This window comes from Podarcis pityusensis, assembly GCF_964106645.2.
Source record: "Podarcis pityusensis genome assembly, chromosome: 13".
NCBI lineage: Eukaryota > Metazoa > Chordata > Lepidosauria > Squamata > Lacertidae > Podarcis > Podarcis pityusensis.
This window is the reverse complement of record NC_138038.1, coordinates 11425399-11444491: the sequence shown is the minus strand read 5'-3', so window position 1 is coordinate 11444491 and position 19093 is coordinate 11425399. Positions and strand designations below refer to the sequence as shown.

Sequence of the window (19093 nt, the reverse complement as noted above, 5' to 3'; positions counted from 1 at the left end):
TGGGTGATGAGCCTTCTGGCTTACCAGGCAGCTGCTATCTAGACATCAACTGTGCCAGTTCCTTTACAGGGCAGCGGCTAGTCCAAACAAATTAACAGGATTGACAGAAGGAGGAGGAGGAGGAGGAGGAGGGAAATGGGTGGACAGTAACAGTCCTGCAAATCCAGCAACAATACCTTAACAACTTAATATACGTATAACAACACAATTACCTCTTCTGGATATTGGGTGAATACAAGCAAACAAGTTATCCATTGGGAATTTGCCTTTTACCATGCGGTTGCTTGGTTATGCATTTATGAAAACGCGGCATGATTTCCTAACTCTTGCCTTGAGAGACAACCGAGTGTGTCTCAGGGGGGAAAGTCAAAACGCTGGGGAATCGCAGCGCCTGCTGTGGCTGCAGAGATGTGTAACTTGTAGCTGCTGCCTCCTGCATTGCTTTTGCTGAGTTAGAGGCACCAAAGTGACCTCTGTAGGGTGCAAGCCTGGGCAGTGTATATGGAGGTCCTGGTCTGCCCAGGACTACAACAACTACTAAATAGCGACAGCTTTGAGGACAGTGATCTTGGCTGCATTGGAAGTGATGGTGGGGGAGCTCAAAGTCTCCCCTGGCACTCCACACAAAGTCCAAATTGCCTTTCCTGTGCTCCTTAATGGCATGAGAGCAATAATTGTTTCCCCACCATTCGGCTGATGGCTGAAATCTTGGCTGTGGGGGGAAGTGGGCAGGGCTCTTCAGGGCTTAGTGGCCCACACCTAGAGCAGCAGCAGGTCACATGCAGCTCAGGATGGGAGATCAATTCAGTTCTCGCTGAACTTACCTAATTCATATTTTCCTGAAACCATGTGAGAAATGAAACACAGCCATTCTTCAAAACTGGCAGTGCAGTTCTTCAGCCAAGTAATACACGTACTAGTGTAAAGTGTGCATAGAAGGGCATATATTTTGGTGAAAATAATGCACCAAAATGCTTTATAGTAGGAAAAGTTGCTTAGCAATGTGGTGTGTAAAAAATGTGTTCTGCACAACAATGCTGGTGAATTTTCACAATAACTTTTTTTTAAAAGGAAAACAAAACAAAACAAAATGCAAACTGATTTGGAAATGTGGAGAATTGAATTTAAGACTGAAAAATTAAAAGCTGAGCGAACGTGGGACTGACATATTTACCTATCCATACATGCACCTCATAGGTTGAAGATTTCCCATGTGTGCTATGGAATCTCATGGCTTGAGTTGCCATTTAAGGAACAGCTGGTCTTCCCTGGTTTTCCTCAGTGGTTTACAGATTGTAAGTTCCAGATATAAAATAAATTGGGACCACAGTGTGGGGGAAAGCGAGGTTAATCCTGCCCCACCCTGTGCTGTTTCCCTACAGAAAATCCTCCCCAGATGCTAAGGGCAGCAAATAGCATTTTCTGGTGGAAGATTAATGGGGGAGAGGAGGAATTTTTTTTGGGGGGGGGAACATGAGGAGAAAGGGTTAACCCAGGGCCAGCCTATGACATTTTTGTGCCTAGGGGCAAAGGACAAGATGGCTCCTCCTCCTCCGCATTCTGTTCACAGTCGCAGTGGCAGCTAGGAACAACCACTGCTTCCTCTAAGCAGAGGCAGATTTAGGGGAGCATGACCGGTTTGGTTGCACTAGGCCTCATTCTCCCTAACAGCGATTTTAATAAAACATCAGAACATCATAAAAAAAAACCCTGCTTCTGACTACAAGGTGAGGAGACCAAGGATGTGAACATATAAACGGCCTCGGTCCTGTATACCTGAAGGAGCATCTCCACCCCCATCGTTCTGCCCGGACACTGAGGTCCAGCGCCTTCTGGCGGTTCCATCACTGCGGGAAGCCAAGTTACTGGGAACCAGGCAGAGGGCCTGCTCGGTGGTGGCACCCGCCCTGTGGAACACCCTCCCACCAGATGTGAAGGAAATAAGTAGCTATCTTATCTTTAAAAGACATCTGAAGGCAGCCCTGTTTAGGGAAGCTTTTAATATTTAATGCTGTATTGTTTTTAACACTCGATTGGAAGCCGGGGAAACTCAGCCAGATGGGCGGGGTATAAATAATAAATTATTATTATTATTATTATTATTATTATTATTATTATTATTATGTGATTATGCCTTCCTTCTGTTGTAGGGTCTTGGGATATCTGTCTTGCTGCTGTCAGTAGACAGGATTCTCAACCAGAGTGGCCACTGGGTTGACCAAATCTGGTGATTTTGTACTTATTGGCGTAACAGGATCCTCACCCTTCCGCTGCATTCACCCACAAAATACTAGAGTAGGTAAAGTTATACTTTTTAATTGGAACAATTGCTGTATTATACCTTGGGTTTCTTTTTTAAAAATAGTTAAGTACAAACAAGACAAATAAACAACAACAAAGAAGAAGAGGTCATTACAGAAAGTTGTGTTAGCACAAGCAAGGATCAAAACACTTAAGGTATCCAAGACAACAACAAAAAGTCACATATATTATCCCAAGAAGACTCTTCCTAAATGATCTATATGAAGAGGGCCATTTTATGCACGGGTTTTTGCTATTGACATACAAAACACAAAGCTATTTCAGGTAGTACACTGAGTCTGCTTTGTGGTTTGACTAGGCCTTTAGAGAGATGGGTCTGTGGTTTAATTTTTCTTCCCAACTGAGATGCCAAACTCACTGCTACCAAATTTCTTCAGAATCATTTCCTGGAGCCAGGGGTGCCAACTTGAATAAAATATTGTGGGGGGCGGGGAGGCTGGTAAGCCCTGCCCCCCCCCCCCCATAACTGATCACATAATGTAGCACACACACATACACTATTTGAATGGTAATGCCCATCAACTCCCTCAAATATTTTATTGGGGGCGGCAGCGAAGGGACATCGGTCCCTAACAGTTGGCTCCTGTGCCTGGAGTTTCGCATTGCTGGGCTATTTCAAACCTGGTGGCTATTATCAAGAAATATAACCCAGTTCCTTATGTGAAAGGTCCTTTTGCACCCCATCAAAAACTGATAAAAGTATTAGCCTGTGGCGTGCAGTCTTCACTTGTATTGTAATTCTGGATAGCTCAGCGTAAACACACCTGGCAACCTTGCAGTCCCAACCACATGTGGCCAATGTGCTTTTCCTTCCGCATCCCTGCCAACACCATGGTGCAGACCATGGATGGGGAACTGGTAGCAGCAGATGCTGTTGACATCCGGTTCCCATCATCCTTGAACACTGGCCAGGCCAGCTGGGGAATCTAATGGGAGTCCAAAACATTGGGAAGACCACAGGTTCTCTTACCTGTGGCCGAGGGTTTTTAGGCACTAAGTCGGGGACTTCACCCTCATCTGCTAGGAGTGACAAAGGTGCTCTAAGATATGATTTTAAGCTGTAGGGGAGGTCCTCGAGGCATCACACACCAAATATAAATTAATATTTTGGTTGCCAAATTATACAAGTAAGTAGCTGGCCGAATATTTGGTGGAGGGACATAGAGCTCTCATCTTAACACAGTAACATCCCCATTCCTTTTATGCTTAGCTTTGATTTATTCTTATAGTGTAAGTTAAACAATATATTTGAATAGCTCTCTTCACTGAAACTGTGATGGAGGCTGAGTTGCACCTATTTGGGTGGATCATAGAAACATTATAGGTAATGTATACCTGCTTTACCACCTTGTGATCTGTTGTTAAGTGTAATCTAGAAGTAGGGGGCAGGGTCTGTGAATCACATACCCTTGAGGAGAAAGCTCTCTCCTCCCATTACCCCCATGGGAGTGACACTGTTCATATGATACAATACGCTATCTTTATTGTCATTGTCCCATACAGAACAATGAAATCGAGCAATGCACCATTGCTCTGCACTACATGGAACAGGTTTATTGATGCTGCCTAGTAGCCAGCATAGGGACGCGGGTGGCGCTGTGGTCTAAACGACAGAGCCTAGGGCTTGCCGATCAGAAGGTTGGCAGTTCGAATCCCCGCGGCGGGGTGAGCTCCCGTTGCTTGGTCCCTGCTCCTGCCAACCTAGCAGTTCGAAAGCATGTCAAAGTGCAAGTAGATAAATAGGTACCGCTCCGGCGGGAAGGTAAATGGCATTTCCGTGCGCTGCTCTGGTTCGCCAGAAGCGGCTTAGTCATGCTGGCCACATGACCCGGAAGCTGTATGCCGGCTCCCTCGGCCAGTAAAGTGAGATGAGCGCTCCAACCCCAGAGTTGGACACGACTGGACCTAATACCCTTTACCTTTACCTTTAGTACCCAGCATAAGACAAGGGGTTGGACTAGATGACTCTCAAGGTTCCTTCCAGCTCTACAATTCTATCATTCTATGATCTTGCTTCTTTTGCAATGCTTCAGCATTGTGGATCCTAGTTGCAAAGCATCGCTTGCATTCATTGCACCAACGCCATTTTCTTGCAACACTGACATTATGCCCTTCTGCTTTATAAGACTGACCTAGTGCAGCAGTTAATTCCCACTGGCCTCAAAATTTTTGGCCATGGATGCAGCGAGGCTTCTGGGCTGCAAGTATATGAGCAGCAGTTCTGTACAAATGCATGTTCTAAAACAGGAACATTGGAACCTGCCTTATGTCGAGTCAGACCAGTGACTCATCTAGTTCAGTGTTGTCTACACTGAATGGCAGCATCATTCCAGACTTCAGACAGGAAACATCACCAACCCTCCCTGGAGATGTTGGGGGTTGAACCTTGGAACATCTGCATCCACAGCTGTTGCTCCACCACTGAGCTCTGGCCATTAGAGGACTGTGGAATCAATTCATTAATCTATTTCTCTTTACAGTGGTACCTCTGGATGTGAACGGGATCCGTTCCAGAGCCCCGTTCGCATCCAGAAGCGAACACAACCCGCGTCCGCAGGTCGTGATTCGCCACTTCCGCGCATGCGCGCGATGTCATTTTGACTGTCTGCACATGCGCGAGCGGCGAAACCCGGAAGCAACACGCTCCGTTACTTCCAGGTCGCCGCAGCGCACAACCCGAAAATACTTATCCCAAAGCTACTTCAACCCGAGGTATGACTGTATTCTGATTGTTGTATACATTAAGCAAAGCTGGGTTGCTTGCCGTAGTTATGCAGTTACCCGGAAGCTTTTGCAACAGACTGCAAAATTAAAACCAAAAGGATTCCATATTATGTTTTAAATGTGATTCTTTTGAATTGTTTAAAAGCTTCCTTCGAGAATCTAACCCAAAACAGACAAGTTGTTTTCAGGTTATATCAATGCCTATGCTATATGCTCAGCTCCTCCTTATAATAACTTTTTTTTTGGTATATTTTAGAGTGTGGGGCGTTATATTATTATCTTGATTTGTGGTGTAATAGTTTGTAGTTTCCCTTTTAAGAAAGCACAAATATTTAAAAAATAAATAGTTTGTGAGAAACCCAGATTTAAGAACTCCAAACCCCTAAAATCCTTCAGTTTGTTTAGCGTATATGTATAGATACAGATGCCCAAAATGTTTCTACAACTTGACAGGCAAAGAGGAAGGGAGCCTGCAAAGATCTCTGTGCTAAACTGTAACTCTGCTAAACACAAGATATGCATGTCTACTCCAAAGTAAGTGCCACTGAGTTCAGTGGGGCTTACTCTCAGGGAAGTATGCCTAGGATTACAACCTTAGTAATTTAAGTTCTTTTTCATAAAAGGCTTATAGTACAATTTCTAGCTTTTGACTGAATCAAGTTAGCTTTTCCCAGTGCTTCCCCCCCCTTAAAAAAAATGTTCAGGGGTACCCTCATTTTGACTCAAGAAAATAACCATTTTATAGTTCAAATCAGGGAAAAGAAATACAGCAAATGGACAAAAGTACAAAGATTCACAAAATGCTTAGGGGTATGTGTACCCCTGCAACCCTCCAGGAAAAAAAGCACTAATTTTTCCTAATCTTAACATCTGCTACATATTTGTTGAACATGTTTGGGAATGCATAGAGGTGGGAAATGCTTCTTCCACAAGTACAAACACTCATTAAGTCTACTGCTAATTTATACTGCAGCCTTATCACAAATGCATCAGATCACACACTTCCTAACCTTAGAACAAGAACTTCAAGCCCAGCCTGCACAGCAAAACGGGATCACTATGTTCCATTCATTTCCTTAATTTACTGAGTTCTTTTGAAAACCCCAGGGGCTGGAGTAATTTCACACATAACGCCTCCTAGTAGAATTTAAAGCTGCTGCCTGCTGAATTAATGCTGAGCTAAGGCAATTTATTTATTGGGACGCGGGTGGCGCTGTGGGTAAAACCTCAGTGCCTAGGACTTGCCGATCGTATGGTCGGTGGTTCAAATCCCCGTGGTGGGGTGAGCTCCCATCTTTCGGTCCCAGCTCCTGCCCACCTAGCAGTTCGAAAGCACCCCTAAGTGCAAGTAGATAAATAGGTACCGCTTTATAGCGGGAAGGTAAACGGTGTTTCTGTGTGCTGCGCTGGTGCTGGCTCGCCAGAGCAGCTTCGTCACGCTGGCCACGTGACCCGGAAGTGTCTCCGGACAGGGCTGGCTCCCGGCCTCTTAAGTGAGATGAGCGCACAACCCTAGAGTCGGACACGACTGGCCCGCATGGGCAGGGGTACCTTTACCTTTCAGGCAATTTATTACTTTGTCCCTGAATCTAAGGGTACATCTGCACTGGAAACCAGAACTGGTTTAATACTGGCTGTCATCTTCCTCTATGAGGAACCCTGGAAATTGTTTTGAGAAGGTGTGGGGAATTCTGTCAAATAATTCCTAGTTCTTTCACAAAGATCCAAACCCACCCCCCTTCTCCAAATGCTGTTGAGTTGCCCAATTCTCCAAGTTGCACACAACATCTGGAATCAACAGCAGTCTTGGCCTGGTTGAAAGTAATTCTGATTCTTACTGGATCGCTGTAGACTGCTACCTGCTACTTCTTCCCATTTCCCCAGTCATTCCTAGCATATGTGGAAAAACCTAGACTTACACGCACTGAGTAGATGGGACAATATTGTGAGCTCTCTGGAGCTCACACTTGTAGGTTGAGAAGTATGAGCTTGATGACATGTCTAGTTACGGCTGCAGGGAGTTGCTAATAGAGCCCTCCTGACTACAGGCACCTTGGCAATCCATGCTTGAGGAAATTTGTATGGCCAGCTCAAAGAATTTTGATGTTCATGTTAAGAACCTTGTCCATGATTTGGTACTCTTATCCTCTTGTTCTCTCTTTCTTCCTTTCTATGAGGGATTGGTTTTCTTGTTGCCTCCTCCAAAGGTTTTGGGACATCTCACATAGCGACCCGCGATCCCGGTCTTATGTAATTTGTAGCCCGGTTGCAACTGGAATCCAATATGGGTACGACTTTCAGATATCCTCATACCTTAGGAATTTGTCTGTGCCTACCTATTGGCTATTTACCAAAGCCAGACTAAATGTATTTCCCTCGGAAGTTCTAAATGGCAGACTGAGAGGCATCCCCTATCAGAATAGGCTTTGTTTACGTTCTCAGGACGTTGATTGTATGAAGCATATCCTACTGCATTGTGGGCAATATGAGCAAGCAAGGGATCAACTGATCAAACTCTTACTGGCAAATTTGCCGGGAAAATCTGAAGCCTCCCATATGAAATACCTTTTGGAAGACAGGTCAAATGAGATTACACTGGCCGTGGCAAAGTTTCTTTCGGAGGTTATAAGAAACAAAGATCATTATGCCCTAGATAAAACAAAATAACTGCCTTGGTTTCTTCCATCTGTCTTTCTGGTTGTTTTAACTGTATCTAGTTTTGAAAATGTTTTGTGGGTCTTTGGACCGCAATAAAGTTTTGATTTGATTTGATTTGTTGCCTCCCCACCTAAGGACACCCTTCCTTCCCAATAGACCATCTTAGAGAATTCACTTCCTATGGCCATAGAGTTTTGAAGATCTTCCTCTGACAAAACATTCTCCCACAGTTGCCAGTGTGGTCACAACTCACTCAACACGGCGACATACAAAGAGGTATCTGCATGCCATACTATCAGCCATGTTCATGCCAAGTTCCAGAGAAAATTCAGAGATTCCATTTACCACCCACTTGCTGAAATGCCACCCCCTCACCTCCGTAGACTCCGCCCCCCACCTCAAACTACCATGTGCCTTTGCCCAAGGTAAAGGATTTTGAGCCACTTTGTGCTTCTCACCTGTTCGCCATCCTTGGGACAAGCGCTGGTGTAGACTCTGCCGGGCACTTTTGGCAATGAGAGCTGCCAGGTCTTCAAAGTTCAAGATGAACATGATGACGACTCCTTCTTCATTCTTGACCGGGACCACATCCACCAAACACCGGATACAGGATGCTGCCATGAAAAAAAACATGACACAATGAATGAAGATGAGAAGGAGAAGCAGCTCAGTCAGCAAGGAATGCATCACCCAGCCATCGCCAGTGTTAGATTATACTCAGCTCAAAACTGTTTTTTAATGATGTCATTGTATCATCACCATCTGTTTATTTGTATGCCACTTTCCCACAAAATTGTGCCCAAAGTGGCTCACAACATCTCATGTGATCAATGGTGTTTTTTTTTTAATTTAAGGAAAGCATATTAGAAACAATTAGAAACAATAATATCAATAATAATAATAATAATAATAATAATAATCCATGCACATTTTATTTGAATGCATAATTCAATTCCACACTGTCCCTGGCTGCCCTCAATGTTCAAGAAGCTGTATATGAGACAGCGTTGCTGTGTTCTGGTGAAATATCCCAGTACCAATAGTTTGGAAAGAGCACAAACTTGCAGCCTACAGAAAACAAGCTGCACTGATGTTACAAGAAACAAACCCAGTAAATTAGCTAAAGGGAGGAACTGGTGCTGTTTTGCATCAGTTACAAGTTATATGTCCCTATGGATGGTGCTGTGACAGTGATGCTGTCTGAGAGGACGGGTATTGCAACCAAGACCTTTTGGTAAATTAATCTTTGTGTATGATCATGTACAGGACGCGGGTGGCGCTGTGGGTTAAACCACAGAGCCTAGGACTTGCCGATCGGAAGGTCGGCGATTTGAATCCCTGCGACGGGGTGAGCTCCCATTGCTTGTTCCCTGCTCCTGTCAACCTAGCAGTTCGAAAGCACATAAAAGTGCAAGTAGATAAATAGGTACCGTTCTGGCGGGAAGGTAAACGTCATTTCCGTGCACTGCTCTGGTTCGCCAGAAGCGGCTTAGTCATGGTGGCCACATGACCCGGAAGCTGTACGCCAGCTCCCTTGGCCAATAAAGCGAGATGAGCGCCGCAACCCCAGAGTCAGCCATGACTGGACCTAATGGTCAGGGGTCCCTTTACCTTTATGATCATGTATGATCATGTGTAGACAGGAGAAGGACAACAGAAGGACGACTCTCCCCTAGCATTCTCTTGCAAAGTCCCCACCCCAAAACGTATTATCATGTGATGAATTCAGCAGAGCCTCACATTGTGAAAAGCACCACCTCATTTAAAAGTCAGCCATATGCAGCGCAGGGATTGGGAACCTCTGGCACTCTGGATGCCACTAGACTCCAACTCCTATCTATCCTGGATGGATGACCAGGGATGACAGAAGCTGTAGACCAGGCACAGGCAAACTCCGGCCCTCCAGATGTTTGGGACTACAATTCCCATCATCCCTGACCACTGGTCCTGTTAGCTAGGGAGGATGGGAATTGTAGTCCCAAACATCTGGAGGGCCGGAGTTTGCCTATGCCTGCTGTAGACCAACAACATCTGGATGGCCGCAGGTTTCCTATCCCTGCTCTATTAAGGGGTCTGTTGTGGTAGCTTCACGAAGTTCTCTGAACCCCAGGACCAATGAGCTTTGCCATGAGAACATAGCCAGCCAATTACTCACTGGAGTTAATGAAAGTTATGTCTGATTATTTTTTAAAAAAATAACAAGGAGGGAATGAGAGCTACTTCTAATGCAGGGTTTAGATTTCAAAACCAAAGAAAGCAGCTTCTTGTTACGGCTCTCTAGTAACCAAGAAAAGTAGAAGTAAGAGTAGTCATAGTGGCAGTATTTTGGCTTACAACCAAAACAATGCTAAAATATGGTATCTTCTGAGCAGCTTGAACCACAACACAGCACAAAACAGTCTGGATTTAGCTCACTGATTATAGTCTCTCTCTGATGAAAAAAGTAACATGTGAAATAGTCCTTTCTTTGGCATGTTGTCTTTCCCACGTGACAATGATTTGCCTGTTCATTTGTGCCACTACGGCTGCGGTGATGGTAGTAACAGATGCTAGACTACTACACACAATCGAACAAAATGCTGTCTCAGGGCCAAACAACATGTGATGCTTAGATGTGTCTTTGTACCTAGTGTGTGTGTTGTTCTTTTTTTTTTTTTTAAATGCAGATTGTATTATATTGCATGACTGCACGAATGCTGCCAAAATTTTCAGAGGCAAATATTATTTTGAATTACATACCTACTACATGGAATTGGACAACTGGACAATGTAAATGGATTCTCTGTGCCCTTACTATGGACAAAAGACTGATATTGCTGCCTTGGAAAGTTATATGTAAGGCTCCATTTATTCAACGCATTGAAGACCTCACTACAGTTGCAACCCAGAGACACCAACATGCCTCCCACATTGAGGGGGCCCAGCGTCGTGTGACATCATGCGCCCCTCAACACAACACGTGAGTGCTTGAGCGGCAGCAGGGGGGAGGAGTGCAGAGGGCAATCTTAGCCTGTGCTGTTCCGGGAGTCCGTTTGAGTCCTAGAACTGTTCGAAAACCAAGATGCGGCTTCAGATTGGCTTCAGGAGCTACATGGGTCAATGATCTAACTGCACTGGCAGAGGACAACGTGCCCTTTGACCTGGCAAGAAAAAGCTGCTATGTTTACTGGACCAAGTGGGGAGCAAATGGGAGAAAATGAAGAAATCAAGACTAGACAGGATATTCCTTCTGCCCTTCTCCGCCCAGTCTTTCCCCCCCTCAATGAATCTTCCAGTGACACAGTTAGTCCCTGGGTTGTGTAAGGCACATATTTCTTATCTCAACAGCTCAAGCAATTGCACAGGGGACAAGGCTTAACATAGCACCCGGCCCTACGTAGCGCTGATTCTATGCTTTCCCTGGCAGCGCTCCCTCTTCATCTGTCGCCGCTGCAGCGGGAGGAGAGCGGATGAGATTGCTTTTGCCCATGCAGTTTTAAAGAGCTCAGGTTCCCATAGCCAGGAGCAGATGGCCAGCGTCTCAGAACTTCAAAATCTACAGTGACGTCAGCTACACACAATGCAAGTTGCTGCTGGAAGGGGAGGGAGAGAGGAAGGGGGGGTTGTATCCATTTAAATCCAGGCTCTGTGATTTTAAAATCTATTTAAGAACCAGGTGGTTTACAAGCCGGGGGGGGGGGGGTTCAACAATGAAATTACCAGTATTTAGGGAACGGGCTTTAGCACATCATAAGCGAGGAACACATAGCAGCCTCAATCACAGTGGCGTTCTTGTTTTGATTTATTGTTTTAGCTGAAGATTGTAATGGGAAAAAATTAGCAGTCCACAAAAGGCTCAAAATATTGAGGTCCAAGTGACTTTTTACAGGCTTTATTAGGGGAAAAACATATGCTGCCAGCAGAGGGCACTGTCTCCAGGGGAAAAAGTGGTGGAATTAGTCATAGGAAAGGTTTTATCAGTAGTTGTTAATATCTGCAGCATTGCTGAGTACCAGGGTACACAAGTCTGCAGTAGCACTCTGTTTAAAGTACCTCCAAATTGAGGGAGAAGTGAAATGAAAGGAGTGACGCCAGTAATGCTCAGGTAGACAGCATTAACAGGAGAGATCTTAGCTGCATGTTGGGCAAATGGGATAATTGGCCCTGGGTGATACTGTATTTGCTGGAGGTATAGTTCTGGGGCCACTTCCCCTCTTGGGCACTGTAACTTGGTAGACCCTCTACCCTAAAAATAGCATATCAATGCCTCCATCTTCCTGACATGTTCATTATGGGTTGTGAATTCAACTGAGGCAGGGGTCAGCAAACTTTTTCAGCAGGGGGCGGTCCACTGTCCCTCAGACTTTGTGGGGAGCCGGACTATACTTTTTTGGTGGGGTGGGAATTATGCAAGGGCACCAGTGGCTGCTTACCTGTGTCTTGCGAGCGGCAGGGGCTGGCGCACCTGGTGGCGGAAGGACGGTGAGCGGCGCGCGAAAGGGCTCCGGAGAGGGGCTGCTTAAAATGGCGGCTGCTGCTGCTGCTGCTGCTGGCACCAACAAAGCCCAGCCCCCTTCCTCCTCTAGACAGGGCAGGGAGAAGCCAGGAGGAGGGAGGGAGGCGGCGGCGGCGCTGAGTGAGGAAGAGGGAAAGAACGTGCACGCTGGCGATCCACACGGCGATTCCCGGACCATCCGCGGGCCAGATCCAGAAGGCAATTGGGCCTGATCCGGCCCGCGGGCCTTAATTTGCCGACCCATGAACTAAGGTATACTCAGCGAACACCCACGGAAATGAATGAATCTATATTAATTGTGTCATCTCACTGGGTCTACTCTTGAGTAGGACTAACACTGGCTGCCGCATTATTACACTAACAATTGTTTCCTGAGCTGAGGGACACATACATGTGCAGAAACTGAACTATTCCAGACCAAATAAGGCAAACTAGGGGTTAAGGCAAAATGGCTTTGGGTGGCACAGGTGTCTCAGCTAGAACTTTTTCTGGTTTCATTCTCTGACCACCCACTGGCTCAGGCAGGGTCTGATTTACGTATGGTAGCCATACGTTCAAAATTTCCAGGTCCTACCTGGAATACTGCAGTCGAAAGCAGTGTTTAGGCGGAAATCTGGATGTATGGCAACCCATGTCAGCAGTGTCGTTTTTGCCAATTTCTCTGAAGAATAGCTCAAAAAGGTCATTTTTAAAAAAGCAATTTTGCCAAAATAGCTCAACAACTTTTGTGTCTGGATTTTCATTTTTTGAAATATGGCAACCCTAGATTTATGGAGCCCCTGTTCTGATTCTGAGTGGTGCCTGATATGGGATGGTAGGGATTAATAGAAATCTGGCACCTACATTTAGGAAATGGAACTAGATCTCTAAACAAAACTACACAACCAGAGGTCTCAGGGTTGACAGAAAGTTAGAGAAAGGGGCAAGAAGGCTAAGTCATCTCTCTTGTGTTCTGCTTCCCCATCTACTTCCACCCCTGAGAAACTGAAAATGCAGCCCTTGGGGTGCTATTTTCCTTAGGACAAGAGAGCAAAAGATTGTAATGATGGACTGGACAGGAGCACAGCAGGCAAGAGCAAGCAGAAATTGGTGCAGGGTCCAAGTACAGCCCACTAGACAGCTTTTTTGCCATCCTCAGTTTCCAGCATTGCAAAGGCTCCTTCGGACACCAGTGCTTCTTCCAGCTTCAGCTGTGTCTTCTGAGAAAGCCTTGCTATGTAGCCGAGTAGCCAAAACAAATTGTAAGGCTTCCTTGCTTAAGTGTCACAGGCATGTAATCAACCTTGATTACTCCCGCTATTAGGTTCCATCCCGAATGAACAAGGGCTTCAGGGAGAAACTGAAGCCACTACACACAACGAAATGCCTTTTCCCATCAGGATATTTTTAAAAAGTGTAAGGGGCAGCCATGGATCCATATTTTGTTGCACTAGAAAAACCCGGATGAGCGAGAGATAGGATGCAAGGGAAGAATATCAAGGTGTTTTATTCTGATTCACACAGAGACAGCAGCCCAGTTCAGCGGTACCTTGGGTTAAGTACTTAATTCGTTCCGGAGGTCTGTTCTTAACCCAAAACTGTTCTTAACCTGAGGTACCACTTTAGCTATTGGGGCCTCCTGCTGCCACCGCACCGCAATTTCTGTTCTCATCCTGAAGCAAAGTTCTTAACCCAAGGTACTATTTCTGGGTTAGCAGAGTCTGTAACCTGAAGCGTCTGTAACCTGAAGCATCTGTAACCCGAGGTACCACTGTAGATTGATAAGCCATTTTCTGGCTCAGTTCCTGTGATGTTAGTGAAGCAATCCCCATAGGGTGGCACAATGAGAAATGCTGGGAAAACTTAACTTAAATAGGAAGAGTGTGAACAGCAGGCTGTTTACAGGAAGCTTATCAAGACTAGAGAAAGGGATGGAAAGAAGAGGATAACCAAAACAGCAATTAGAGCAGAAAATAGATGGAGCAAAACTAATTGATGTCGTCAGGAAAGGTTTGGCTTCTTGGACCATGGTCTCCACTTCCTGGAGGGAGGACTTCTAGCAAGAGATGGGCTGCACCTCACAGTAGCTGGCAAGAATGTATTTGCTAAGAGTCTCATGAAACTGATCAAGAGAGTTTTAAACTAAGTCCCACAGGGGAGGGAGAAAATATTAACACAGGACAGGGGACCACCTGGATGGAACTGGGGATAATAGTTTCATTGATGCACAGGAATCTGAAGTGAGCCTACATAAATCTGCTAAAGGGCATGAAGAGACCATAAGGAAGCAGCTGCAGAAGAAATTTGATTCAGTTCACCTTTTGTTGTTGTTGTTGTTTAGTCGTTTAGTCGTGTCCGACTCTTCATGACCCCATGGACCAGAGCACACCAGGCACTTCTGTCTTCCATTGCTTCCTGCAGTTTGGTCAAACTCATACTGGTAGCTTCAAGAACACTGTCCGACCATCTCATCCTCTGTCATCCCCTTCTCCTTGTGCCCTCCATCTTTCCCAACATCAGGGTCTTTTCCACAGAGTCTTCTCTTCTCATGAGGTGGCCGAAGTATTGGAGCCTCAGCTTCACAATCTGTCCTTCCAGTGAGCACTCAGGGCTGGCTTTGTCCATGGAGTTTTCTTGGCAGGGATACTGGAGTGGCTTGCCGGTTCCTGCCCCAGGTGGATCACGTTTGGTCAAAACTCTCCACTATGACCTGTCCATCTTGGGTGGCAATGCACGGCATAGCTCATAGCTTCTCTGAGTTATTCAAGCCCCTTCGCCACAGCAAGGCAGTGGTCCATGAAGGATCAGTTCACCTACTGTTAGGCAAATTGAGGCAACAGCTTCAGGCAGCAGATGGTAGGAGGTACCTGCGGCAGTCCCCTGGCTGTACCTCTCAAAGCCCCCCAGACCAGTCCGCACTTTTGGCATGGAGAAAGGAGATAAAGAAAAGTTTTTCTCTGCCTCCCATAATTCTAGAACTCACAGATGTCCCATGAAGCTGAATGTTGGAGGAGAGGATTTTGGAAAGATAAAAAGATCCAGCAGGACTTTCTTAAGTTCTTAAAAAACATCCTCCAAATGACAACCAAAGCAAGATTGTTTTTTGCTCTTGCCATATTCAGACCCAGGAGGAAACCATAAGAGGCAGAGCAGGAATTTCAGGACTCATTCAGACATCTGTTTGCACAGCGATTTCTAAGCACAGGTCCGTGATTTACAGAGTGCATGTGATTTGTCCCACCGCTTTCCCCAGGAAAAGTCACTGTTTACTGCTGAATTGGAACTAACGTCAACCCGACTGACGTTTGTTCCAATTCAGCGATAAACAGTACGTATTCCTGGGGAAAGCAGCGGGATGAAAAAACACATAAACCTCTCAGACACAGAACTAGAAATCTGTGCATAGAAATCGGGACTCAAATGGAAGTCTGGATAGGGCAAAGGAAAAGAGCCATTCCTTTGGGCAAGTATGTAGGCTCCAAAACTTGTTGTTGTTTAGTCGTTTAGTTGTGTCCCACTCTTCGTGACCCCATGGACCAGAGCACACCAGGCACTCCTGTCTTCTACTGCCTCCCGCAGTTTAGTCAAACTCATGCTGGTAGCTTCGAGAACACTGTCCAACCATCTCGTCCTCTGTCGTCCCCTTCTCCTTGTGCTCTCCATCTTTCCCAACAGGATCTTTTCCAGGGAGTCTTCTCTTCTCATGAGGTGGCCAAAGTATTGGAGCCTCAGCTTCAGGATCTGTCCTTCCAGTGAGCACTCAGGGCTGATTTCCTTCAGAATGGATAGGTTTGATCGTCTTGCAGTCCATGGGACTCTCAAGAGTCTCCTCCAGCACCATAATTCAAAAGCATCAATTCTTTGGCGATCAGCCTTCTTTATGGTCCAGCTCTCACTTCCATACATCACTACTGGGAAAACCATAGCTTTAACTATATGGACCTTTGTTGGCAAGGTGATGTCTCTGCTTTTTAAGATGCTGTCTAGGCTCCAAAACTAGTCAATTCAAAACATACTCAGATGAAATACAAGCCGGATGCTGGAGTTCTGATGTAACATGCTTGTTTCCAAAAAGCCTCACATCGTAGGAGGTGAAATGACACACCGTCTTGTGTACCAGCCACAGCTTCTAAAAGGGTTATCCAGGGGCACATTAGAGTACACAATCCGCAGGTTTGTTTCAGTACAAACACATCTACAAACACTTGCTGAAAGCTCATTTGCATCTTCTCTTTTCCGTTTTTGGACGGTATTTGCATTGTTTTTGATGTTCCCAACATCACAGTTTTCTACCCACACAATCAAGCCTCCCTGGTGTCTGGCATATCACACCACCTGGGGGCAAAGGTGCTAGATCTCTCCTTCACTGCAATTAAAAACGTTATTCCTGTTTTTATCATTTTTGACTTACAGCCAAAAGACAAATGCAAACTGTTTTGTGTAGGGACTCCAGTGGCTGGATCGTCTCTGGCAAGTTGGTCGTCCTCATAGAACAAGCAGCACATGCACACGCAATTCCCACAACAGACTGGAGATTCAGGAGGAATCATAAAATTTGGTTTTGGATGTTCTGAACCTCATGAAATAGAAGAGAGACTATGGTGTCCAATCCCATGTTTTTGAGGTTGAATGAACTGTTATCATGAATGCCAGATAAATTGCAATTAATCGGTAGACACAGATTCTTTCCACACCAGGGTTCTTTATGCTGTGGAGTCATTGCTATTCCACAGTCAGCTTGAAGCAGAATTAAAACGGTAGTTCCATAAGCACTTAATTATAGCAGTATATTGCCTATTACAATACTACATTGTCACCCTGTGTCTGTTATGGGCGGACTTCTGTTGTCTGCATGAAAACATAGACACACACAAGACATTTGCTTCAGGTTTTACTTTTACTTTTTAGTGTGGTCTATAAGGGGACATGGGTGGCGCTGTGGGTAAAACCTCAGCGCCTAGGACTTGCCGATCGCATCGTTGGCGGTTCGAATCCCTGCAGCGGGGTGAGCTCCCGTCGTTCGGTCCCAGCTCCTGCCCACCTAGCAGTTCGAAAGCACCCTTAAGTGCAAGTAGATAAATAGGTACCACTTTATAGCGGGAAGGTAAACGGCGTTTCCGTGTGCTGCTCTGGTGCCGGTTCACCAGAGCAGCTTCGTCACGCTGGCCACGTGACCCGGAAGTGACTGCGGACAGCACTGGCTCCCGGCCTCTAGAGTGAGATGAGCGCACAACCCCAGAGTCATCTGCTACTGGACCTAATGGTCCTTTACCTTTTAGAGCTTCTTGTCTTTCCATTACAGTGGTACCTCAGGTTACATACGCTTCAGGTTACACATGCTTCAGTTTACACCCCGCTAACCCAGAAATATGACCTTGGGTTAAGAACTTTGCTTCAGGATGAGAACAGAAATCGTGCTCTGGCGGCATGGTGGCAGCAGGAGGCCCCATTAGCTAAAGTGGTGCTTCAGGTTAAGAACAGTTTCAGGTTAAGTACGGACCTCCGGAACGAATTAAGTACTTAACCCTAGGTACCACTATACTGGCAGCCTGATATGAGGGAGGGGGGTCAGATTCCCTGAAGCCTGGCAGCAGTGTGGCTGGAAGTTCTGGGCTGCCCAGACAACAAGACGCCGCTCTAAGCCTCACAGATGTGTCCAAAGGAAAGTGGAGCAAAAAATTTGACAACAGTTAGGCTGTAGGAGTTGCTGGAAGGAGGGACATGAGGTGCTATCCATCTTAAGGACTCCACTCTGGTGGGGATATCTTCGAGACAAGAAAGGGATAAGTAGTAAACTCTATCCTTCCTAGAGTTTATATTCAGGGATAACCGTTGTCCCACCAGTTCTCTCCATTCTTCTCCTATGCATTGCAAAACCATCTGTCCCCTGTGACCAAGACCAGGTGTGAACACTAAAAACCAGATTCTTGCTGGACAGGAATCCTGGAGAGGGAGAGAGAGTCTTGGTACTGGGCTGAAAGCCCAGGTGGACACAGCTGAGAGATGCCAGCTCTTCCAAGCTCATTTACCCAGTTTTCAATAATGCAAATCAGGTTGGGCTCTTCATCCGTGATTAAATGGATGGTAGATATTTTATTATGGACTGACCTAAATGTGTCAATTTAATCAGGTAAAGTGTTTTCCATGAACACTGAAACCCATCTTCTACATCCATTCCTAAATTGTTCTTCCACATATATGTTTTGCAATCCCAATTCATGCAGTTATAATTAAATTATTAATCACCTCCTTTTGTTTACTGTGCACTAATCTGCTGCATAACTGCAGGGAGATCTTAAAGGTGACATAATGCAAAAAACAGAGTCGTGTCTAATGACCCTGAAATGTTTCCGCTTTTAATTTGTATCAACAGTGTATTTAACCTCATTAAGGGGAAAAAGAAGTGCACCTCTTCTAGGGAAAAAATATCTTCCACCCATTTCCACAGAAGCTTCTAAAGCTTTCCTTTTCTACTTTCCCCTCAAGCAAAATTAATATATCTTAGAACCTGGATAGCAAACATATTTCTCTTTTTTATTTTACTCATGGGTTTTGCATATAGAGGCAAGTCTCCTATGTATTGCGTACTGTACTGAATATTAATCAGGAAATGCCTTACTTGGAAATATTGGAAGAGAAGAGGTCTTCATTACCCACATTTTTGAGCATTTAATGCTATTACACAATTTCTCTGTCCTCACACCTCATGCTTTCCTAGATCCGCAGATTCTGCATTAATACAGGTATTTTTTGTTGTAAAACGTAGCTGTCATGGGAGGGAGATGTCCAGTTGTTTCCCACTTTAAAAAAAAACTGTGCGAAATGATGGATTTTTTAAAGTACAATGTGGCCAAATATATACAACACAACAGTGCATCTAGGGAAAATGTAAGTCATTGCTCCTGTGTTCTTTAA

General features: G+C 45.3%; 1 protein-coding gene across 5 annotated transcripts in view; it reads right to left on the bottom strand.

Moving 5' to 3' along the window:
- KCNH6 (potassium voltage-gated channel subfamily H member 6) overlaps positions 1-19093 on the bottom strand; it is a 137489-nt gene that overhangs the window by 66073 nt on the left and 52323 nt on the right. For 4 of the 5 annotated variants that reach the window (XM_080976523.1, XM_080976527.1, XM_080976525.1 and 1 more), the window contains exon 3: positions 8163-8318. In XM_080976523.1, coding sequence (XP_080832649.1) covers positions 8163-8318 — 156 coding nt within the window. Of the gene's footprint in view, positions 1-212; positions 414-8162; positions 8319-19093 lie in introns of those variants that run through there. The other variant, XM_080976526.1, reaches the window with a different exon arrangement.